The following is a 26,749-nucleotide window of genomic DNA, read 5'->3' on the forward strand; positions in this document are numbered from 1 at the left end:
ATTTTTCTTGACTATAATTGAATACTGAGTGTTAGTATTTTGTGATGAAGGCACGTAAACGGTGTACTATTCACACACGCAATATGGTTCAAAAAACATTTGCTTAAACAGTATAAAAGGACTTTTATTCTATCCTAATATTTAAGATAAGATTGTTGAATTCATAATTGTATAAATATTTGATGTGAATTAAAACTAATATTTTAGCAATTGCGTAACTGCCCACTTTATTAAAGAATTGCAGAATCGTATCTCACTTTCAAGTGAAACAAGTTTAAATGAAGTGCAGCAAAAAATGTGTATATGTAATTTAATAGGCGTACAAGGAAGTCATGTTGTGTCTACATCAGATTTTTCTGTTTAGCCTCCGGAACAACCGTAATGTATTACTTCAGAGAATGAATGGGGATGATATGTATGAACGTAAATTAAGTGTAGTCTTGTACAGTCCCAGGTCGACATATACCTGAGACTTGTGGTTAATTGAAACCCATCCACCAGAGAACACCGGTATCCACAATCTAATATTCAAATCCATAAAAACGTAACTGGATTTACTAGGATTTGAACCTTAGAATTCTCGAATTCAAAATCAGCTGATTTGCGATGACGAGTTCCCCACTAGACAGCCCCGGGTGAGTTTGTCTGTTTATAACTGTTAATGTCTAGTGATTAACTCGTCATCGCAAATCAGTTGATTTCGAAATCGAATTAGAACACTATCCCACCAAAGAACACCGGTATCCACGATCCAGTATTCAAATCCGTATAAAAGTAACTGCCTTTACTTTGCCTTTGCCTACTGCCATTGCTCGATAATGAGTTAATTACTATACCAGCGCGGTGGGCTAGGAGTGGTCGTCCTGAGATTGTAAAAGACTACACTTCATTCACATTCATACATATCATCCGGATTCCGGAGGTTAAACAGAAAAATAAATAAATAAAGAAAGAAACGGTTAATCTGTCCGCACTTTTTTCATTATTCATAGTGGTGGATTTTTTTGACATAATTTATATAATTTTTCAAACTACTGGTTAATTATCCAGTTACAGCCGGTAGTAAAAAAATGGATGGTCGAAGTGCGTGAAAAATGCCTAGCCTGATTGGAATTTGAACCTAGAACCTTCGGGATGAAAGGCAAAGATGCTACATTGTACCACGGAGGTCGGCATACATATTGTATTTGTATTCTGATTATAACTTATGGTATTTAAAATATGTAATTGAATACTTTTTAAGAAAATTTTGAATGTTAGTTGAAACTAAATAGTAGATAGTCCCTATGTCATTTCTTTTTATTATTGTATAAAAATATAGATTTCTTGTGGTAATTAACTATTGTTTGTGGATAAGGTTTCTTCTCGAAATTTCCAACATTTTGTTTCATCACTTTAATTCTTTTTATAGCTATGCTGATTTAACAACTACAAAGCTGTAGCCCGGAAATTAAAAGTGAAATAGTTTGCTTTTTCAGAAAAAAATACTTCAAAAATCTTCTCATCAATTATTTATAAAATATAATTAAAAAATATTGTTTTATAGAAATAATATTACTCGGTTAATGGATTTTTAAATAACACCAATTAAAAACCCTTAAATTCTGCATTTCCTTTTAACGTCTCTTCACAAATAAAAAAAGGATGATGCATTGATTTGTTTGTCTGTTTGTCGTATGTGCTCACATTTTTATTTTAACTGCTATTAGCGTAGAGACCAAATATGAGCCGGGCGGCTGCGCGCAGCCGACCTTTTACCTCTCCCTTTTCAATGAAGCACTCCATTTGTTAAAAAATTGCAACTAAAGAAACAGCTAAATTTTATAGGCTAGAAGCAATCCGTTGTCAATTAATTTACAGATTATTCATATTCTAAGCGTAGATTATTTTTATTTATGTAATTTATAATAATTTATTATTTTATGTTAGACTGTATGAATTAGAATCTATTGGGTAATTATTATTTATTTATAATGTATTATTAAATTTAAATCAAGGACTAACAATTCTTATTAATATTTAAATTAATTATTTATATAATTATTATTCAAACTTATTAATAAAATAAAGGGATTATTAGTTAATATTTAGCAGTAAAAAAAAGGATTTTTTATTTAATAAATTATTTAAAGTACATTACCACGGAATGTGGGAAAAAAGGCTAAGAGAGCACACGGAGCGGGTGAGAGTCGGCTACGCGCAGCCGCACGCGCACCACGTGTCCGTTCTGCGCCAATGGCAGCAGATTAAGGAGCAGCAACTATGGCCTCGCAACTATGGCAACCTCACGCTCAAGACTAAACGGAGAAGACAGCATCCCCAAGCCAACTCCCTGTTATCAATACTTCGTTGTAAAGGTTTTTGTTATTGTTTGCACGCTAAATTCACGAAGGTTATTTAGTTACAATCGGCAAAAACATTTAACAAAGTCAGGAGTAATGAAACATATATCGTAATACGTATTTTCGCAGCGCCTTTTTTTTAGTGTTTATAAATACGTATTGAAATAAATCCTGAATTGTGAATTAATTTTATTGTCTTTATATATTTATCTTAAATTATTTTACGCGTTTAGATTTTAAATAATTAAAAATTGGAATCTTTTCTCATTGTTTTACAATTAATTGAATTTTGGGTATTTTTTTTTTTTTGTTTATCTGTTTTGATCATGGTTATAGCATGGCTTCCTTTGATCCTTTCAGTTAAATCCCGGGGCAGTTCCTAATTTTTTAATTTTTTTTATGAACTTTTAAGTATATACCTATTCCTGACATGATTTATATATAATGTATTATTATATTTTAATCAGAATAAAAGATTTATGCATTTATTTTACGTAACAATTTAATTTCCTCGCTATCTATGAAACTGTAGAGTTACTTTCGATTAGTCAATGAGTATATTTTTTAATTATGTACGTAAGTTTTATAGTTATATTGTAATAAAATAAATTAATCTCATTATATACAAGATAGATTTATATTTTTTTTTTTTTAACTTGAATTATACATAATAGCTTATCATTTTTTGCTAGAAATAAGTTAATGGAGTTAAATTATAGAAAAATATATTATCAAATATAATATTATATTATTATGTTGGCAATGCTGAATTATTTATTAAATATTTTTTAATCATTAATAAGAATAATATTTATTCACAAATTATCCTGTTTTATAAATATGTTATATAATTAAAAACAAGGAAGTGATGTGTAGCTGTAATAAACAAGTTGTGGTATTGCATACACGTATACTAATTTTAATGTTATTAAATTATGTTGGTATGTTGCAAGTAAAAATTTAAAAAAGAAATTACGTAGTAATTATTAGGTATATTTTTATTTTATGAACACGAGGGTATTTATTTATATTGATTATTTTATATGTATTATATAAAACTATAATAACTGGAACAACAAGCTTCATTAATTTAGTAAAGTACCACACGGAATAATTACTGTAAAATAAGATTTAGATGTTCAAGGATATCAGATAGGACGATAATGTAAAGTAGGTTATTATTTATTTATCCTCATTATTCTGTTTATTGAATCTTTAATAAAAAGTACAATAAATAAAATATAGATTCTAAAATATAGTCCTTTCTTCAAGATGTAGGGGTGTCAAAGCTTGGTTTGACGAACATCTATCTACTAACCTTAAATATTAAAACATCGTGTTCATGACGTTTTCTACTATTCACGGTCAGCCTCCTAATCTGAATAACATAGCTATGCATTTAATAAACTGGAAAAAGCCAATTTTTACTCCATGTCTGTGTCCCAAACCGAGGCACGGTTCCACTTTGAAGGATACGTGAATACACAGAATTCTTGAATTTGGTGTACGGAAAATCCACATCACCTGCACGACTCTCCTCTGCACGGACAAAAAGTAGGTGTTTGGTGGCAACGTCAAGTAGGCGAATCTTCATGACATTCTTTCACGGCACAGCGAACAGTGATCGGTACATACAAATGGTGCAACAGTTTGTGAACAGTATACCTGCAGATCTCAAAAGTGGTTTCACCAGGTCAATGATACGGCTCAAAAAACAAACAACGCTGTAACTTTCTTGGATCAGGGTTTTCATGGAAAAGTGATTTCCCCTCGGTCTCGTGATTTATCCCCTCCTGACTTTTTTTTTGTGGGGATACCTTAAGGATGGTACTTACAATACGTATCCTCATACCTTTGTGAATTGCAGAACGAAATTGAACGATGTGTCGCTGCAGTTCCTCAACAAACGTTAGAACATGTGTTTAAGAACATGCGACGTCGTATTCAATTATATGAATCGAATAATAGAGGCCAGATAATAACTTACTCATTTTTCCATAAGATTAAGTCACTTTCAACATCCGTTATTATGTTGTTTACCGTTAAAACATGAATGGGAAGAATAATAAGAAAAAACAAAATAAATGAAAATAAAACGTATAAGGTTTAAGTCCATAGATGTAATTGAAATCCGAATGCAAATTTAAAACAAAAATTTAAGAGTTGTTATCAGTAACCAATAGAACTACATTTTCTCCACGGCCAATGATGATTAGATCAGCTCCATGGCCATCGTTGCTGTTCTTAACACATCTAAAAAAGCTGCCATCTTGTACACAAATATCAGAAAACGAAATCAATAAAAGGTCCAATATGAGCTTGCATATATTTTTTTATTTCTCGATTATCTTGGACTAAAACCGACCTGAAAAATTACTAAAAGGTATAAAATAAACGTAAATTAAATGAACAAAACTGATTTCAAAAAAATATTAAACTGTGAACAAAATAATACTTCTTTATTTAAAAATGTTTTTTTTTTTTGATGAATTGATTCATTGCAGAAGTTTACACGAGAATAAGGAAATAAAATTTTGTAGTATATGATAAAAGCCATGACTGACCAGGATTCGAACCTGGGACCCCCGGATGAAAAGTCGAGACACTACCACTCCTCCACGGAGATCGGGAAAATAAAAATAAATTAACAAACAATCTGATGTGGACATCACATGACTTCCTTGTTTTACAAACAGAGGTTAATAATTATTAAATGACCTCAAATAAAATGAAGTCGGATTCGAAACGACGTGCCTTCCCCTTGTAAGATCAAGATATTTCATTAATTAAAATTTTATTTGGCTGTAGCTCTGGAACCAATGAAAGTAAGCACCACTTGTGATATATCATTGAAAAACTCTTATGAGGGCTTATTAGTGCAGTTAAGAAAAAGTAAAAAATCGAAATCTTTTGGATTTTGGGCTTTTTTGACACTTTTGGTCCCGTCGATTGCAATCAAAAGGGGAGGTGCACAACTAGGTGTTACATTAGTCCTAAATCCAAAATTTCAACATTCTACGGATAATCATTTTTGAGTTATGCAAGATACATATGTACAAGTGGAACGCTGAAGCTAGTCAAAATGGATTCAGGGATGATCAAAATGGATATTTCCGTAGAAATCTGAAAACCGAAATTTTTGGCGATTATAATACTTGTACTTCGTACAAGGAAGTCATAAATCAAAATTTAAACAAAAATTGAAGTATCTTTCAATGAGTTTTTATTACGTTTTTAAATTTTAAAATGTAAATTGACCTACAAAAAAAAAAACGCTGGATATTGTCACTGAAGAAAATACTGTCTATAAGAAACAAGAAAGGTAAGAAACATATCTTAATAAAAAGAAATAATAACAATAAGAAAATAAATTCAGAGAAAGGACACAAAAATATTACCGATGACCTTGAGCTCTCTGGAATGCGGAATACGTAAATTACAGAGCCATACAACAGTATAAATAGACTCAATTTGACACGCCACCGACTCACTAGCATGAAGTTAACAGCTTCTTTTTGATTGATTCATAATAATTTTGGTATGAATGATTGAAATGATACCGAAATAATTCGGTATGAATCATTCATACCGAATAAAATTTTTAGCGCTCTATTTAAAACAAAAGAGATTATCGAATGAAGTTGTTGATCAAAGTTAGAGTAACCGCTACATGTAACCATAACGTCTGAAATAATAAATAATCGCTGGTATATATGTCGAGGACTCTGACCCCTAAAGTATCCTTTTGATTAATTTTATTTTAAATCGGCGGGTAATATCGCTAATCTCCATGGAAGAGTGGTAGAGCATCTCAGCCTTGCATTCGGATATTCTATTTTCAAGACCCAGTCAGGCATGTTATTTTTTTAAAAGACCAAAAAAAATATATTATTATCCAATTGGCAGCTGGTATAGACGTCAGCCAAGTTTTTATATAAAAGTAAATAAAAACATAAAAACAGCGGTTACACAATTACCTTATTACAATACGAAAAAAACACTCATAGGTATGTCCAACTCCCTCTCCTCTCTCTCGCTCACTCTCCCACACACACTCTCGCGTCCCCTCTCACCAACTGTTACACTCTCGCTCTATCTCTCCAGAAAATAAATAAATAACAAATACGTTAAAATTTTCTTTTTTACTTCCTTGTACGAAGTAAAGGAAGCATTGCGATCGCAAAATTAAAATTTTAACTAATGAAATATTTGGATCTTAAAGGGATAGCACATCGGTTCGAATCAGTCTTCATTTTTTTTTTAACTTTTTTTTAATATAAAGATATTTATTTAATAATTATTAACCGGTGATTGTAAAAAAAGTTTTACAATAAATAATAATTCAATAACAATAAAAAAAAAAAAATATGAAAGAAATCATAAGTTATTAGTGAAATATAATTTTATGCATTTAAAAAAATGTGTATATGTAATTAATAGGCATGTTAATTTCTGTTTAATTTTGTTTAATTATTTTGGAATTTCTGTTTAATTTTATCTACATTAAAGGTAACTACAGAGTGACTGAAATATAGACCCTCACAAGAACAACAAATACACTGAGGCATACATACCAGATCTTTAATAAATTGCAAAAAATTCTTATCTTTTTGTTCATTACTTCTCCGATATCTTCGGACAATATTCTCCCTAGGTCGAAGTTGATCATCATTTCGTTTATTGTTTTTGTTGCCGACCTTTTTAATTGCTCTTTGGTTCGGTATAATTCTTCTGATCATAATTTGTGTACATGTTCTGCAGTTTTAAAATTTTCTTTCTCTTTACATTCATCATCCTCTTTTAATCTATTTACTCTTTCTTTGGTTTTAACATTCTCTTCCTCTTTATATTGAAAAAAACTTCCGAGCGATCCCACGCTGGGCCGGCTATTTTGCCGAGTCCACCGGCCAGGGCGATTGAAGCCCGGCGAGCTGGAGCGGGAAGGTAGCGTCCGCGTCTAGCGGTTCTCTCGGCGGGCCAGTCAGGCCTGCTGTTCCGGCGGGGATGTTGGCATCCGCCGGGAAGTTACATGTTGAGGCGGTCAGCTAACTTCTACTGTCTTCTTCCATTTTATTCTTTCCTTGTTCTTAACGGTTTCTTCCCCTTCATATTCATCTTCTTATCGTTTTTAGAGATATATTTCTTCATATTATCTTTCTTTTTCCTGTATGATTGTTTCTTTTTCATTTTTGATTATTCACCAAATAATCCAATAATAAAAACTGAATATTTTATATCGTAAAGTCGAAATTAATATATAACCAGTATTAATATGTAACCAGTATTTCCTGTATATGTAACCAGTAACCTACGTGTTTTATCTCCATCAGAAAGACGCTGGATTAATTGAAGATGGTACGGTTTGCATAATAAACGTTTACGGAGAACCCTACACACTGTTGTTTTCGGAATTCCTAATTCTCTGCCTGCAGCCGCAATCGATTTTGACGGGCTGAGAATGAAACTTGCACGCACACGTTCGACATTGACTTCTGAGGTTGATGAACGACCGGTTGATTTTCGCTCGCACAAGCAACCGGTTTCACTGAATTGTTTATAGCATGCACGAATTGAATTGTCACTTGGTGGCTCCTTATGAAATGTCAACCGAAACGCACGTTGCACAGAAATTACTGACTTTGACAAGTGAAATTCTAACACATAAAACGACTTCTCGCTTCCCGTGGCAGCCATTTTCTCTACTGTTGACGCCTAGCGAGCAAATGGTTTACTAACTGCCTAGTATATGTAGGAAAAACTATTTGAAGTATTCTTTCGTACAGTAATTGTTTTACTCTTATGACTGAAGTTTTTGTTAATGAATTTTCGAAACTCCGAAGAACATTATGAAACGCTCTGTATAATCTGAGTCGGGAAATTGGACAGAATAGGTCCCAAAATTGTAAATTCAGTAGTTTTTAAAATAACGTAAAACACAAAATTCCATATCGAAAAACAAGTTTTTTTTAGGTTTGTAGTACAATAGCTTTATTAAATGACTAATAAGTTCGGAAGATTTAGTAAAAAAACTTATAGAGGATTTAATCCTGAGAAAACTAATGTAAATACAGCCAATAAAAGTTTTTAAAAATCAGTCTTTTATTGATGCAAGACAGACGAAAAATAGACAGAAAATCTTATTATTCGTTCTGTACCTAATAAACATTATTCTTAATATAGTAAAACAAAAAATAAAATACATGAAATGATAATTGGTAACAGAAGAACAAACTTCAGTTACAGTAATTTTTCAAAATTCCCCCTTCACAACGTACTCTGCCCGACGTAAAATATTTTCGGTGGCTTTCCGTAATATCTCAGGATAGTATCGTGTTAATTCAATAACATTTCTTATTTTAATGAGTAATTCTTCTTTAATATTAATTTTTTGTTGTTATATTATCGTTTTATATGGCCCGTTTTTTGCGTTAGCTCTGAGAAGAGCTGTTGGGTCCGAAAGCTAGTTTCTGACGAAGTCGGGGAGTTTCGGCTCGTCCATTGAAGTCAGACCGGGCTCCCCTTAGCGGCAGTTGGGTCCCCCTACAGCGTAGCAGTGGTGGCCCCCAGAGCCCCGCAGTGTCGGGTCGGCGTCGGTCGTCCTTCGCCGGCGCAGCCAAGGCAATTCTCCCCGAGCGATCCCACGCTGGGCCGGCTATTTTGCCGAGCCCACCGGCCAGGGCGATTAAAGCCCGGCGAGCTGGAGCGGGAAGGTAGCGTCCGCGTCTAGCGGTTCTCTCGGCGGGCCAGTCAGGCCTGCTGTTCCGGTGGGGATGTTGGCATCCGCCGGGAGGTTACATGTTGAGGCGGTCAGCTAACTTCTACTGTCTTCTTCCATCTTATTCTTCGTTTTCTTCTTATTCTTGATGTTCTCCAGGTGTGGTCGATGAATTGAAAATTCACTCTCGTGCACGCTCTTTTATTGAAGCCTGAGAGTAGTGGGGCCGCAGCGCCGCTATGGTGGGAGAACTGCGCGGTGGGAGTGATGCTTGTATCAGCGCGTCCGTATACTGTGCGCCATTCACATCTGAGTTGCTATACCGTGTTCGGCCGCCGATATTAAATTAATCATATATGTGATAACAAAGCATATATAATATTTTTCTAAAATATCTGTTTAGTGAAGGTTATTAGAATATTCAAGAATTTTAATAAAATTATTTTGGTTGTAATTGTGGATCGTTCTATGATACGTCTGGCAAAATTGGATCGTTCTAGGTTTTTTTTTTTACAATTAATGTGTTAATTAATTCTAATCGGAAAAGATCGATTAGTCATCCCGATAATTTCCAAATCGTAGTTTGCACATTTGAAACTGCATACTCCTTGTTTAGCTAAAGTAAATTTATTTTTATGTTTTATTATTCTAGTAGTATCTCTGTTACTCGTTATGTATGCAGTTTTTAATTCACATGATTTAAATTTTTTATTGAATTTCTTGTAATTTATATGTAATCAATTTTAGCATATTCATTTCCGTTGTTATTATTTGTTAGTTTTATATTATCTTTTATAAATTTTATTTTTTATTTTAGTATATAATTTATTTACTAGGTTTTCGTTGTATCCATTATTTATAGGTAAATATTTGATATTATTTAATTCATTGTTTCGTTTTATATTGTTATGTTTTAAATATTTTATAGCTCTATGTATATCTAGTTAAACATTGCCATTTTCTGATTCCAAGGATGAAACGAATTATAATGAGTTATGGTGTCCGGTTCAGTAGGTTTCCTATATACGTCGATACTGAGTTTATTATAATTGTAATTGTTATATCCAAAAGATTTATACTATTGTTGTTTCCTCGACTTAAGGTGAATTTAATGTCATTATTTAAAGAGATCAATTCTTCGATTATTTTATCTTCATCTTTAAATTGTTGATCATAATTAATGTAATCTACCTATCTTTTATATACTACAATTTGGTGTTTATTAAATGTGCAATGGAAATTATTGTTTTATAATTCATTCATGAAAATGTTAGCTAAAAGAGATGAAAATGGTCATACCAAAAAAAAATACTTGTTTTTCGACACGCAATTCTTTGTTTTACGTTGGATATCTTAAAAACTGCTGGAATTACAGTTTTGGACCTGTTTTTTCCTATTTCCTAGCTCAATTTACATAAGAAACTACTAATGTTACTCCCTAGTTTGGGTCCCAAAAATTACTGCAGGGCTTCTTTTTATTAGAAGAGCTGAAACCCGGGCGAAATCTTTTGTTAGCCATAACTCGTAAATTAAGCTGTTCCAGACTTATTTTCACCAGTTGAAGATGTCCTGAAAGTTTCTCCGTTTCTTCGTAGGACATCCTGTATTGTAGCCAAATTTAACCTTTTTTGGTCAATTGATTTTCTAAATATGAGGCAAAAACTGTTTAGAAATAATGTTTAATATCCTCTCACCCATAATTAGATCGATTTTAAATTCTGGAGTTTTAAATTATTTAACAAGCAGTTTCATTGTTAGCTCAATTTTCTACGATCCTATACAAAATGCAGAAAATGAAAAATGAAAAAACTGCCCCTCCCCTTTTTAATTATGTCCAAAATTCCCCAAATACACACATTTTTTAAAAATATTTTTAAAGAATTTTTGTTGAGCCAGTCTGGATGTATTATCAAAATCTAGGCTAATACACATGTATACGTATATAGATATGTTCCGGAAACGTATAACTATTTTTTTGGTTTTTGTCCAGTGAGGGCTTTGAAACATTGAAATTTACAAAAACCCCAATACACGACATTTTGGTCGATCGCTATGTAGAACGAGGGAACTATGTAGAGACAGAGCTGTAAAAGTAAAAATAATTCTGAAACATTATTTTCAGGTAAAAACAAAACAAAGACGCAGGAAAACGAAGGTATGCATTTCATTTTATTAAATAATATTTTGTAATTTTTTAAATTATTTTCCGTATAATGAAGGGAAGGAATGAAACACAATACTTTATCCATCTCTTTAATTATAAAAGCCTCTTTTACTACTTCAGTTTGTTTTTATTTTTTCAATTCAATTATGCTCATCATTACAATCTTTATAAAAGATGGCCTTGTCTGTTAATATCAGAAATAGAACGAAAATTAATTAATAATTGTAATATTAAATTATACGTAACTGCAATAATTCTATTGTTTTTCCATATAATTAGTGAAGTCCATATTTTAAAATTAACGCTATACGCAGGTTAATTAGTGAACTAAGAAATACACGGCTAGAAAATCTTGCAATTATTAAAATATATTTTTTTCATTCTACTAAAAATCTTCTTTTTTTTTAATAAATTTCGAAAAACTTAAGTCTCATATGCGTCTCATAAATATTAAAAAAATCTGATATAGACACCATACGACTTCCTTGTAAGCCTTGTAAACTACATATACACATCTTTTAAAACGAAAAGTACATAAAATTTTATTTCATTAAAAACTTCTGATATTTTTTCATAATCTTTTTTTATTGTTATGATTGAATTATTAATTATTGTAAAAATTCTTTTACGATCAGAGGTTAATAATCTATATATACAAAAGTCAATGTTTGTTTGTCTGTCTGTTCCAACTTAACTCGAGATCTACCGGTCAGATTTGTTTAAAATTTTCCAAACCTACACTTTGAAGCCCTGCGGTGAAAATAGGCTAATTTTTTTGGACCTCTGACAACGAAATTTAAAACACTTTATTTCTTCCTTAAAGCTTATTTAATTATCAAAATGACTGATTTTCAAGAAAAATTTAATTTTTAGCTAACATTTTTTTGAATTGATTAATTTTGAAAAGGGCTGAGGTTTAAACGTACAGTTATTCCTAAGTTTCAATTGATTTAGCGCACATGAATATGTAATTTTTACGATTCATTCGTTTACAATTTTTTACAGCTGTTTAAAAACATAAATAAATACCTGCTTTTGTTTATCATGTGTGTGTTACTAATTTAAAGTGTGTAAAGTATTTAACTGCAATCTTTTAAATTCTGTGATCTTTTTCAAAACATCATACCATGCCTAAAAGACATTCTTCAATTGGGAGAAATACAAAAAAAAGCAAGTATGATGAAATCTGTTCGTGCGGCAGAGACTGAAGACGAAAGGCAGTCAAGATTGGAAAGCGACCGAATACACACAGCCCAATCCTGTTCGACTGAAACAACTGAGCAACGGAAAATACGTTTAGAAAGCGACCGAATACGCACGGATCAATCCCGCTCGACTGAAACAACTGAGCAACGGGAAATGCGATATGCCACCGTTACTGTATGTGTGACTGACTGCTCCTGCCTCCGGTTACTTGATTAATAAATATAAAATAAAAAGATTGGCCACCACGGGAAACGCAAGTAACCATATAGCGCGAGCGAAGCTGCGACTGGAAGTTAGTTATTAATAAATCAATATATTTAAATTAAAAAGAAAAAGTTAAAAAAAGGAGATGAAGTCTGATTTGAACCGATGTGCCTTCCCCTAAAATCCAAATATTTCATTAAATAAAAATTTATTTTGCTATTACTCTGGAACCAATGAAAATAACTACTATTTATGACATATCGTTGAAAAGCATTCAGTGATGGATTATTACTGCAGTTAAGAAAAAGTCCAAAATTCAAACCTTTTTTGATTTTCCGCTTTTATGGACACTTTTGGTTCAGTCGATTGCAATCAAACGGGGAGGTGCGCAACTAGATGTTACAACAGTCCTAAATCCAAAATTTTAACATCCTACGACTAATCGTTTTTGAGTTATGCGAGATACGTACGTACGTACATACATATACCGTACGTACAGACGTCACACCGAAACTAGTTAAAATGGATTCAGGGATGGTCAAAATGGAAAATTCCGTTGAAATCTGAAAACCAAAATTTTTCGCGATTACAATTCTTCCTTTACTTCGTTCAAGGAAATAAAAAGAAATTAGATGTAAATACTTGTGTTATCAGTACATTTTGTTCGTTGGGATATAATTAACGAAACATTATGTTACAGGATCTGAGGTTGGTAACATTGTTAAATAACGAAGTATATTTAACAGTTTACATGTTATTTATAAAATAAAAAAAGTGTGGCAACGATGTCGATAATCTTTCATGGCATTTGCGTAGAATTTAAAATAACGGTGTTCCAAATGAAACCGCGTACCAATATTTACAAATATTAATATATATATACGAGGTCTGTTCAGAAAATAACCGAACTTTATTTTTTTAATTTTTATTATTAATTTTATAGATTATTGGTCCTTCTCCTCTTCAAAGTACTTCGCACCCCTATTCATATACTTTTCTCAGCGGTGTTTCCACTTCGCAAAGCAGTTCTAGTTAGTATCATTTGAGATGGTCTTTAAGGTTCATCACGAATTTGTTATAACGACATCAATAGTCTCAAAACGCCGTCCTTTCATCATTGATTTTTGAAAAAAAATTGCAAGGAGCTCTGTCGAGTAGAGAGGCTGAGGAAGGACAATCATCTGATTTTTGGTTGGGACAAAACTGACAAAGCTAAGTGTACGAGTCCATCGTCGTGGTGAAGGAACCAAGAGTTGTCTTGGTTCCCGAAAAAAAATTTCGGGATTTTTTTGGGGATTTTTTTACGTAACCGTTGTAAAACGCCTCAATAGTACGCACGGTTTACTATTTCGCCTCGAGGCAAGAATTAAAAATGTACGATTTCATTAAAATCGAAAAAAATCAGTGAGCATCACTTTGACATCGGATCGAGAATGACGTGCTTTCTTGGGGCTCGATGATCTTTTACCGATCCGTTGTGATGATTAAACTTTTATATCGATGTCGCAGCCATGAACCCGTCTTTCGTCTCTCATTATGATCCTTTGTGTGAACGTTTCATTGTCATCGGATTGTTCAAGAAATCGCCGAGAAACGTCCACTCGATATTCTTTCTGCCGTTCGGTCATCAAACAATGAACAAACTTTGCTGCAACTCGATACACGAACAATTTTTCAGTCAAAATGTCATGACATGATCCGAGATGGTGACCTCTTCTGCAAGTTCTATGACAGTCGATCGGCGATTTTCACCGCATCGCATCGTTGATCTTCTGAACGCGGATGTGATCAGTTGAAGTCAAAGGTCTTCCTGGTCGAGGGTCATCTTCAATCGGCTGACGACTACTTTTAAGAAGTGAAAACCATTCGTAACATTGCGTACAACCCGAAGCATCATCTCCGTAAGCTTATTTCAAAAGTTGAAACATTTCTGCGAAAGTTTTCCCCAGTTTCAAGTAACATTTTTCGTTATATCGTTGCTCCCGAAAATCATAGATTACAAAAATCGCTACTAAAACTTAAACACGTTGCACTCAAATAACAACGACACGAAGAATAAACGAGATATAAATAATTCAAGAACATCTGGTTATAGAGGATATTATGCGGAACACAATCCTGCCAACCACACGTCCTAAATATCTCCGTTGCCGCGTAATTAAAACGTTCGGTTATTTTCTGAACAGACCTCGTGCAAAACAAATTCTACTGACTGACTGACTTATCATCGTAGCTTAAAATGCTTAATCTAGGTAAGCGAATTTTATTTCTATAGATAGGGTATATTGTATTTATAAATTAGGCTTTCACTAAGGAAGGATTTTTGAAAACTCCGTCTAGAAGTGGAAGAAAAGGAGGAATTATTTCTTTTTTTATACAAATTTTTTATCTCAGGAACCGAAGATTTTACAGTAGTGAAAGCGGGATTTAGACTCTCTACTTTGAAGATAGAATTATATTTCACTTTTTTTTAAATTCAATTTGAGGTGGGTGTCAGAGGAAGAGAAAAGTTTTTTATGAAACTATATGAAGACAAAGGTGTTATAATCAAGAAAATTGGTATTTAAATTTTTTTTGGAAAAAAAATTCATGTTTCACAATTTTTCAAGAACTCAATTTGGAGGCAAGAGGGAGGACCAAAATTTTGTATGAAAATTCTAAATTACAATAACATATAATGAATAATAATTGTATTGTGAGAGATTGCATTGTGATAATTGTATTGTATTGCTAACCGGTTTTATTCTGTTATGATGAAACATTATTCTGTTATTCGGTTATTCTGTTTATGAAGAAACAGAAAGTACTGTATGTGAAATAAAAAATTAACCAGTTAATGGAAAAACTAATTTTTATAAATAAATTTAAAGAATTTATAAATGATTTTTAATTCCTTGTACGAAGTAAAGCAAGGATTGTAATCGTGAAAAATTTCGATTTCCGGATTTCAACGGAAATAACCATTTTGACCATCCCTGAATCCATTTTGACTAGTTTCGGCGTGACGTCTGTACGTACGTACGTACGTATGAATCTCGCATAACTAAAAAACGATTAGTCGTAGGATGTTGAATTTTGGATTTAGGACTGTTGTAATATCTAGTTGTGCACCTTCCCATTTGATTGCAATCGGCTGAACCAAAAGTGTCCAAAAAAGCCCAAAATCTTTCGACTTTTTTTAAGTGTAAGCCCTCATTGAGTGTATAAGCCCTCATTTTAAGTGTATAAGCCCTCATTGAGAACGTTTCAGCGATATATCTTAAATCGTACTTATTTTTATTGGTTCCAGAGTAATAGCAAAATAAAATTTTATTTAAATAAATATTTGGATTTTAGGGGAAGTCACATCGGTTCGAATCAGACTTCATCTCCTTTTTTTTAACTTTTTTTTTTAATTTAAATATATTGATTTATTAATAATTATTAATCTCTTATTGTAAAAAAATTTGTACGATAAATAACAATTCAATAACAAAAAAAAAAAAAATATCAGAAATTTTTAATGAAATAAAATTTTATGTACTTTTCATTTTAAAAAAATATGTAAATGTAATTTAACAGGCTTACAAGGAAGTCATGCGGTGTCCTTAACATATTTTTTTTTAACCGAAGAAGAATCTACATTTGGTACTCCGGATTAATATTTCGGAATACATTAGATGACCTAGTTTGTGTCCTCGTATAATCCATACATAAATGTATAGATTTTTTAATATAATTATTTCGCAATGTAAACAAACCTTTAAAAATATCTATATATGGAAAACATTAATTTATTTTTAATTTCTGGTTAAAAAACTAGTTTATCAAAATTTAGAATTACTTTTTTATATTATATTTATTAATTAACTTACATTAATAGAAAGTAAACTGGCATACGGTACCGTACTTTGATTTCGAATAAGAAGTATGTCTGTAACGGATTATAATTTGTAATTCAAACAACATTTGGCCTACATGACAAATAGGATAAGTGGTCATCTGTTTGAAATAACTGGTAATAGAGAAGTGAAACTATTCTAAGTAGTAGTAATACTAATAATGAACCATAATAAACGGTAAACAAATAGAAAGGGGAGCTGTACCCGCTGGCCGTTTCACGGCCCAACCGGCTACAATGGGTCAAAAAAGTGAGTAGGAAAATAATATTGTTAAAAATTGTTAATCGTTAATTGATCCGTTCACCAATAAAAAAGGAGCAAAATGTTATTACACATTACCTTTCTTCCTTTTTCCTCCTTTCTTATTTCTTCTAACGCTTTACATTTTATTATTTTCCTGAGCATTTTAAGCCATTGCCGGTCCAGTAGATGAATTAGATCCCTAGTTATTGCAATTTTGTGTTTCTGCATTTTCTTACCGTGTTATAATATAGGGAGAACCAATGATCGCTCATACCTCGACTCGAATTAGTTTTTATTAATTTACTATTATTATTTATTATTAATAATAATAGCCACGGACATCGGCCAAAGTAATCTTAATGATTTACATTTTTATTATTTTATTCTTATTTATTCATAAAACAGGTTGATACCCTATGTACCCACAAAATAATGATTACTATGATATGATTTTTTTATTATATAAAAAAAATTCCATGCCTGACCGGTGCTCAAACAGGAAACATTCGGATGATTAACATTGATGCTATCACTCCACCATGAAGATCGACCGTTATTTAAAAAAATTATGTATTGATAAAATTATTCAGAACTTCTTAAAAATAAACTTTTTGCAGGTGCTAAAATTGATCAAATATATTTCATTCTTTTCTGGTCGTAACCAACTAATATAAATTTGTTTAATATGTAATAGAAAAACAAATTAATTAATTGTTAGTACTTACTCTAAGAAAGGAAATCGTCTTGGTAGATTGACTTTTGCCCCTTCAAAATCCAAATCATTAGCAATGCACCATACCATTTCTTGCGTCCAAGTCGTTCCTGAAAATTATTTAGAAATACTTAATTTTCCATTGCGTATAATTACATGCACTCTCAAAATACAAACATGAATAAATATGATGTCAGAAACAAATAAAATTAATAGATTACACTTACATAAATAAAAATTAATTACGAGGCATATCTCTAAAGTAAAGACCGCTGAGAAATTTCTCTCCTTAAGGTTGTCGAACCTGTATCGTTCATGGCCATGCTAGTAATGTACACACTGCATTGTTGTCTGTAAGTTGTTGCGTTATAGTATCTTTAATTATGTGCGAGTTATTACGTAATAAAATGAATACAAAATCGATGTAGCCGCCGATTGTGAAATACGTGGAGTCATACGTTTTTTAAACCACCAAAACGTTAAGCCGGCTGAAATCGTAGGCAGTCGGTTGTTATGTACGGTGATAATGTAATGAATGAAAGAAACGTCCGAAAATGGTTGAAAAGTTTAGAAATAACAGAATTAATGTTCATGATAAAGAACATTCGGGGAGGCCCTCGATAATCACCGAGGACTTGTTGAAACGCGTCCATGATGAAATCAGAAAAGATCGTAGCTCATCGATTTCCGGCCCAGCCCTTCTTTTGCCTGATGTGTTAAGAGCTGTTATTGGTCGCATTGTTCATGACCATTTAGGCTTCAGAAATGCTAGTGCACGTTGGGTGCCGCACGTCTTAACGGAACGCGCCAGAAGAATACGACGAGGGTATATTGAAGTTGGTGTATCGCTACGATAAATGTCTTTAATTCATATGGCGATTGTATAGAGAAGTAGTATAAGGTATGTAGGTTAAGAGAAATTAAAGATAAGTTTTCAGAATAAATTATTTTTTCAATGAAACGGTCTTTACTTTAGAGATAATCCCTTGTAAATGTAAAAAAAGTAGATAATTATTCCTTATTCCTTGAGATATATGTGTTTTTCTTTCTCCTTTCTCTAATGTTTTCGCAGGGATAGCTACTTCATCCAAACGTATTAAAATATAAATCTCTTATTAACGGTGTCCCACGAAGTTTTGAAAAAACTTGAGGAAAGGGATTAGGTCATCAAAATAAACAAAAAGTTTCATATGGATAAATGCCTTATCTTATTTACTTCTCCCTTATTTCACCAATTTTTTGAAATAAAAATTTACATCTTATAATGAATTTAGACATTTTAATGAAAATAAATTATCTGTTATGTTGTTATTAATAATAATTAAAAATTAAAGTAAAATTAAATTAAAAATTAAGTAATTAAAAATTAATGTAAATTTTTACATTATAAATATAATGTAATTTTAATTTAATAATAGTTTAATTAAAAATAATTATTAATAATTTAATTTTGTTTTCTTCAACTAGTTTTCCAGCTACTGCCGGCTCTAGGTGGACGTGTGTAAAGATTAACAACTGCAATCACCGCTACCGTTTTGCCAGGCCGACGAAGTACAACGTCGCCGCCAAGTAACGGCGAGTTTGGAGTGGCGACGATTACTACCCAACGTAAAAACATGTTCCTCGCTCTTAGTAATCCCCCTTACCAAATAATTGCACTATTTTGAACAAATGAATGCAGCAATTTTGAAATGAAATTAAAATGAAACCACAGAACTGAACCTTATATACATGGGAAAGCAAAAAAAGAGAAACAAAAATAAAATAAAATAAAAATAATTATTTTGTATTTCAAACATTATGTTTCTTTCTTAATATTGTAAACACAAAAAATATATTGTTTCGTAAAAGACAGTAGCATCATGTTTATACTACTAAGAGATAACCACTCAACATCGGTGTGCCAATGTTTTAGAGAACAATAATAGTATAGCAGTGACATGTGGGCTGATCATCCAAGCTCACCGTTACGTGGCGGCTATTGTAAGTGTAAATGTACCGGTAAACTTGTAGCCTTGAACAGACTTAGGTCGACCACTCCTGAGACGTGTGGTTAATTGAAACCCAACCACCAAAGAACAGTGGTCTAGCATTCAAATTCATATAAAAGCAACTGCCTTTTCAAGGACTCGAACCTTAGAATCCTCGACTTAGAAAATCAGCTGATTTTGAGATGACAAGTTTAACCATTAGACTAACCCCTCGGGTTTATTATTATTAATATTACAAATTATTTTTAATTCAATTAGTGAAGGAAGTAAAAACAGGCACTAAATTGTCAAATTGCATAATTTTTGTAATCCACTTTAACAGTTTCAGCCGTATCCCAGCTGTTTATTAACCGATTTGAACAAATGATGTGTCATTTAGTTTACGATAATACGATAAATATTTTATCTAAAAACATAATTCAATAAAACTAATATTTAAGGAACTATTGATAATTAAAAAATTTAAATGGCCATCATTTTGGAATTTTCAAACGTAAAATTTCGTATTATTTATTTTGATGTTAGGTACACGTATATACCAAATATTATTAAAATATCTCAATTTTTTTAGTAAAAAAAAGATCATAAAATGACGTAAGATGGAAAAATGAAGAGAAATATGAAACTTTTTATTTATTTTGAAGTCCTGAATTAGTTTCTTAAATTTGGTCAACACTTCCAGGAAGACTCTGTATAAGAGTGACAGAGATGATAATTCTTCACATTTTAATTTTAAAATATGTTTTTAATACACTTTTATGGCAAAATTATCTCTCTAAAACTGCTTAACAAAGAGAAAAAAATTAAATAATACGTAAATAATAATTTTTGTAAATAATTGTTTTCTGCTGATAGCGTGCAACATACTTTCCTGACATCACAGCTCTAGAACTATGCTGCAGGAAGGAAAGTATGGTAATCAGTCAAATATAATGAGGTATGAGTTTTTTGCATTTTTCAATGTTTCATAATCAGGGACCCCAAAAATAAAAAACTGGGGTTGGGGCTAATATTCGTACGAACGTAGTACATGTGTTAGCGTGTTTGAAGCTTAATAAGTTTTGACTGGATGAACCGATTTGATGAAATTTGGCATAGAGACTTGTGGATATCGAGCAAGGTAGTATCAATATCTCAAGGAAGAGGGGTAAATAGTTGTTTTGGGGTCAATTTTCTCGAAAATTTTACAAACATATTATATTAAGCTTAATACATAAATACAAGCTTATCTTACCATTTAAAAAAAAAATTTGTCCCCCGAATTCTCCCTTTTCCCAAAAATCAAAAAAGATATCTTTTTATTTATTGCACATTTTTTAAACGATTTTTTTATGTTTTCAAAAAAGACAGAAGTATAGTAGCGTACAAGTAGCCCAAAAAAATACGTTGGGGAGCAATATTACGGGTGGAGAAGCCAAGAAAAATTGTGAAAATATCGATTTTTGGGACTTTAACTTATTTTAGTTTATTTAAACTATTAATAATAATATTACTATAAAATTCCATCGCAATTCATTCCCACCCCTAAAAGGGAAATCTTAGGTAATTTTTATTTATTGTACATATTTTTTAGTGGAATTTTGATTTTAGTTTCTTCCATTTTACCTAGTAAACATAGAAAAATGAAAAGAGTTTCTTGGAAGGTGATTTTGGGGGTGAGGGAGCAGGAAAGAGTAAAAAATATAGATTTTTTAAATTTTTAAACTTTTCTCTTGTATCATTATTTTTTCACTAAATAATAATAATAATAAATAGCCTATGCCAGGAAAGTATAACAACTTTGTTGTCAGATTTTTTTTTTTAAATGTTGATGTTAAGATAAAAATTACTATTATCTTTTCTGCTAAGATCACTGTACTTCCAATGTTGAGTACTGTTTACCTTTCTTAGCTTCATATTTTTATCTCTTGTTGATGTGTTGAGATGTACTTTAAGAAAGTCGCACTGTACATGAAAAAATGAGTTGGCGTCTGTATCAATGTACAAAGTAAATATTTTGAACGTTTGTTGTAATATGGAAGTGAAGAAAGAAATTTTAACTTAAATTTTTTTTTGTTTTGTGTATCATACAATTAAACTACGCTTGTGATTCAATATAGTTTGTTTTACATGTAGGTTACGTGACTTTATGAACATTCTATATAGAACATACCGTATTTTTTTATACGCAATATAATGTTGTTTTATCGCATCGTAGAATAACTTATGTAACTATTAATCTCTTTTTATATTAATTTTTACGCAATAATAACTTCGATGTATTTTTTAGTCATCGTACACGATGAATATTCTTCCACAATGTGATAAAACATAAATAATTCATTACCTTATATTAAAGTTAATTCCGGTCAACGCCTACTCCCAGATACGTGGTTGGCAATAAAGTGATATAAGTTTATGTAAATCGGTTTTTATATAGTAAAAGTGTTACCTACTACTACGGACCCTTTTAAAAATTAAATACCCTCTGGTCAATTACGGAAGTTTATATTCCATATTTATTTCCTATGAAGCCTTTTAAACATTTCAACCATACAACTGTAATTAATTAACTTCTTTATTTACCAGTAAGATTAAATAAAACTAACCGTTATTTTTAGCGATTTCTCTTTAAATGTATATTTAATTTTAAACGCATAAAATGTTATTCAATTTCAATTATTATCGTTTAAATAGAAATAATATTAATCATTAAAAATATACAATTAATAATTTTTAATACAATGACAACTTCCCTGCAGAATATTTTAGCCTTCCATTCGGAAGGTCCCGAGTTCGAATGAGTCCCGGTAAGGCAAGCATATCATAAGCTAAAAATTATCACTCGTTATTCCCACGTACAAGCTTCGAGGTTATATGGTGAATTATATATAAAAAAACACATATTTGTGCTACAGAAGTTTACATCGAAACTAACATCGTAAAGTTAAAGGTCGTTGAACATTTTGTTTCAGTCTGCTGAAAACAATTTCTAACTGTAATAAAACAAAGTATTTAACGAAAAAAAATTGTGGTATAGATATTAATATTCAAATGCAATTAATTGATATAAAAACAAATTATTATTTATTTATGAAAGTAAAATATACAGAGTGTTTCTAAAATGGTAGGCTGGCTATACTTTTTCGGATTCTATTAGTAAAACTAAACAAAAAATATTCTTAGAAAAAAATGGCAATTTCTCCTTCGTTCTCCCCCTGTCCGCCATTTTGTTATTTTTATATAAAAATGTATATATGAAGTTCAAAGAGATGAATCACATTAATATTTAGTAAGCCTCTTGGTAATAAAGTTTTAAAATTAGAAAAAAATCAGGACTTATATTAAAAAATGGTGGCCATGTTTATTTTTAAATCTGTTATATTTCCATAAATATAAGTTTCATCAAAATGTGTTTATTTCTAAAATATTAAGTCTTTTATTTTGAACAAAATTATATATTATTTTTGAAAATCGGTTAACAAATAGCCGAGTTATGGCAGAAAATTGATGTTGTAATTATGTGTCTGTTTTCATGTCCTCCACTTTACGTTCAATTCGGTGAAATATTTTTTATATTAAATAAAAACGATGAAAAAATAAAAATATTTCATCGTTTTTATTTATTGTTAATTCTAGTATTATAAATTAGTAACAAATTAAGTAATAATTTTCTCACATTAATAGACCTAATAATAATAATGACACAAAATTATAACATCAATTTTCTCCCATACACAACTTGTTAACTGATTCTCAAAAATAAAATGTCATTTTGTTCAAAATAAAAGGAAAGGATTAATATTTTAGCAAATAACATAAATTTCGATAAAACTAAAATTTATGGTGATATAACGGATTGAAAAATAAACATGGCCGCCATTTTGTAATTTGCGAAAATACTGAAGTCCTGATGTTTTTTCTAATTTTAAAACTTTATTACCGAGATGCTTACCAAATTAGTGCGATTTGTCTATCCAAACTTGAGATATAAATTATTATACAAAAATAACAGAATGGCGGACAGGGGGAAAACGAAGGAGAAATTTCCATTTTTCTAAAGGATATTTTTTGTTCAGTTTTACAAGTAGAATCCAAAAATGTATAGCCATCCCACCATTTTAGAAACACTCTATATAGTAAAATAATATACGAGTACATACAAATACTGTGTAATATATTTAAAAATTTAATACCTTTACCGATATCATAAAGTCATTTTAAAGTTCATTACACTCTTCTCGGAATTGTTATCGATTATGAACAAAAAATGTTTTTTTCTAACTTCAATTCTCATAATTAGGACAAAAACAGATTTTTTTTTAAACTTTTAATACTTACTTAATCCGTTATATATTTTCTAGATTTAATTTTTACTTTTTAACTTATCAAGAACTTTAAGTTTCAATGTAAATTATGGCATAATTTTTGCATAAGAAGTGAAAACAAGATAACATAATAAAACGTGTTTATTTGTTGTATGTTTTATTACGTAGGCTTACTAAAATTACGTTTCTATAGTATTATCAAACTTAAAGGTAAATATTCACAATATTCCCCACATGTTTTGTTTAGATATGTAGACGGTACTTTTCCTGCTTTTTATTCATCTCGTTATATTGATAATTTTGTTAAAAAAATTAAACCAAATGAATAAAAACCATCAAATTTATCTAAAAAAATTATAATAATATTATAATTAATAGGGTTATTAATTATTAGGGTACATAATCACCCTTGTTCAAAATACGTAAGCTGGGACATATTTTCAAAATGGGCCATGATTGTTTGGCATCCGTAAGTATGAATCATGTAAACACGATATTTAGAAAATCTTAAATGCGAAATTAGTGAAAAAAAAAAAAAAAATTATAATTTGTTTTTAAAGTATAACAATATCCATGCCAAACCAGACAACAGAACTGCATGAAAAAAATCAAAACAATACTTCGGTTTATGAGAAAGATTCCTCTGTTGGCATGTTTAATAAATTATTGAACCATTTAGAAAACATTTCCCATTAATTTATTGAAATTAAAATACAATTAAACGATTTAATTTAAAATATATATATATATATATATATATTACCCTGTAGATGAAGTTTTAAACAATACTAATTTTAAAAAAATCAAAAAAACACCTTAGTTTCTATATCTCTATTCAAATTGTACGTAAATATGTGCTTAAATAATTTTCAGCAATGTCTTATGAACTCTGATTTATTTTATCATATTACTTGCCGGCCCGTCTAGCCAGAACCTAGTCCCACAGGGCCAAGGTGAACCCCAAAGCCAACTCAGGGACTCTTTGGGGTCTCCCGAGGCGACGAGGCTTACCCGAGGGCCGCAGAGCTCGCTTCGCTCGCCATTCCCGTGCTGTAGGGGACGGGGTCTTTGTTTTCTTTTTTTCTGTTTAGCCTCCGGAATCACCGAATTCTCCTCTGAAGTAAAACTTCAGAGGATGAATGAGAATGATATGTATGAATGTAAATGAAGTGTAGTCTTGTATGGTGTTAGGTCGACCATTCCTGAGATGTGTGGTTAATTGAACTCCAACACCTGTTCGCCGATTCGTCACCTCGGACGTCGCCCTAGCTCAGATCATGTACATTAAATTTTTGTTAATTATATCCTAACGAACAAAATATACTGATAAAACAAGTATTTATATCTAATTTCTTTTTACTTCCTTGTACGAAGTAAAGGAATTGTAGTCGCGAAAAATTTTGGTTTTCAGATTTCAACGGAATTGTCCATTTTAACCATCCATGAATCCATTTTGACTATTTTCGACGTGACGTCTGTACGTACGTACGTATCTCGCATAACTCAAAAACTATTAGCCGTAGGATGTTGCAAATTTTTATTTAGGACTGTCGTAAAATCTAGTTGTGTACCTCCCCTTTTAATTGCAATCGACTGAACCAAAAGTGTCCAAAAATACCCAAAATCCAAAAAAGTTTGGATTTTGGACTTTTTCTTAATGGCAGTAATAAGCTCTCGTTGAGAGATTTTCAACAATATATCTTAATTGGTACTTATTTTCATTGGTTCCAGAATTATAGCCAAATGAAATTTTAATTAATCAAATATTTGGATATTTATAACGGTAAGTCACATCGGTTCGAATCAGACTATATCTCCTTTTTTTTCTATTTAAATATATTGATTTATTAATAATTGTTGATCTCTGATCATAAAATAACTATTACGATACTTAATAATTCAACAATAACAATAAAAAAGATTATGAAAAAAGAATCAGAAGTTATTAATGAAATAAAATTTTATGTGCTTTTCATTTTTTTTGAAATGTACGAGGGTTATTTTTTTTCAAGGTCCGAAGGGTCGCGAAATTAAAACCCGCACAAAAATCGGATGAACCTTTGCGCATATGTGTTGCGCAGCGTCTCTAGTATGGCCTTCAATCACGCCGGGTCACTTCGTTTAGTTCTGAACACGCAGCTAGCACGTAAACATGTCTACAACAATAGCATCTCCCGCCAAGTGTGAAGTGCGTGAGGTAATTCGATTTCTTCAGGCTGAGGGGTGTAATGCAGCTGAAATTCATCGATGACTAAGTAATGTGTACGGTGAAACTTCAATGAGTGACAGCAAAGTGCGACAATGGTGCAGGAACTTTAAAGCAGGACGTACAGATGTTCATGATGCAGGCGGTCAGGAAAGGAGTGAGTGTCAACCGATGATCTCGTTGAGCGAGTGAATGAGGCAATTCGAGAAAATCGTCGGTACACAATTTCTGTATCGAGTGATTCGTTTTCTGAAATTTCAAGGTCAGCTCTCTACACCATTGTGAGTGAGAGACTACAGTACCGTAAACTTTGTGCAAGATGGGTTCCCAAGATGATATCCGACCATAACAAAACAATGAGAATGGACGCCTCCCTAACGTTTCTCCAGCGCTACCACAATGAAGGAGAAGATTTTTTGAACAAAATTGTCACAGGGGACGAGAGACATGGGTCCATTTCGAAACTGAAGAAGCAAAAGAACAATCCAACAGTGGATGCATTCTCATTCTCCCAGTAAACCAAAGAAGTTCAAGTGAACCTTCTCCTACAGAAAGTGTATGGCTACTATGTTCTGGGACCGGAATGGAGTTCTCTTGGTGGAATTCATTGAACGTGGCACGAACATCAGTGCAGCCTCATACTGTGTGACTCTTCAACGTCTACGAAGGGCAATTCAGAATAAGCGGAGAGGAATGTTGTCATCAGGCATTGTCTTTCTCCATGACAGTGCTCGGCCGCACACTGCAGCTGTAACAAAGAAGCTCCTGCAGCGTTTTC

The 26,749-nt window shown here is 31.6% G+C and overlaps 1 protein-coding gene across 1 annotated transcript in view; it reads right to left on the minus strand.

Moving 5' to 3' along the window:
- The window catches only part of LOC142334449 (luciferin sulfotransferase-like), a 111,706-nt gene that overhangs the window by 21,230 nt on the left and 63,727 nt on the right, over positions 1-26,749 (minus strand). The window contains exon 3 of the mRNA XM_075382465.1: positions 17,481-17,577. Coding sequence (XP_075238580.1) covers positions 17,481-17,577 — 97 coding nt within the window. The remainder of the gene's footprint in view (positions 1-17,480; positions 17,578-26,749) is intronic.

The sequence above is a fragment of the Lycorma delicatula genome, chromosome 1 (genome assembly GCF_047948215.1).
Source record: "Lycorma delicatula isolate Av1 chromosome 1, ASM4794821v1, whole genome shotgun sequence".
Classification (NCBI taxonomy): Eukaryota; Metazoa; Arthropoda; class Insecta; order Hemiptera; family Fulgoridae; genus Lycorma; species Lycorma delicatula.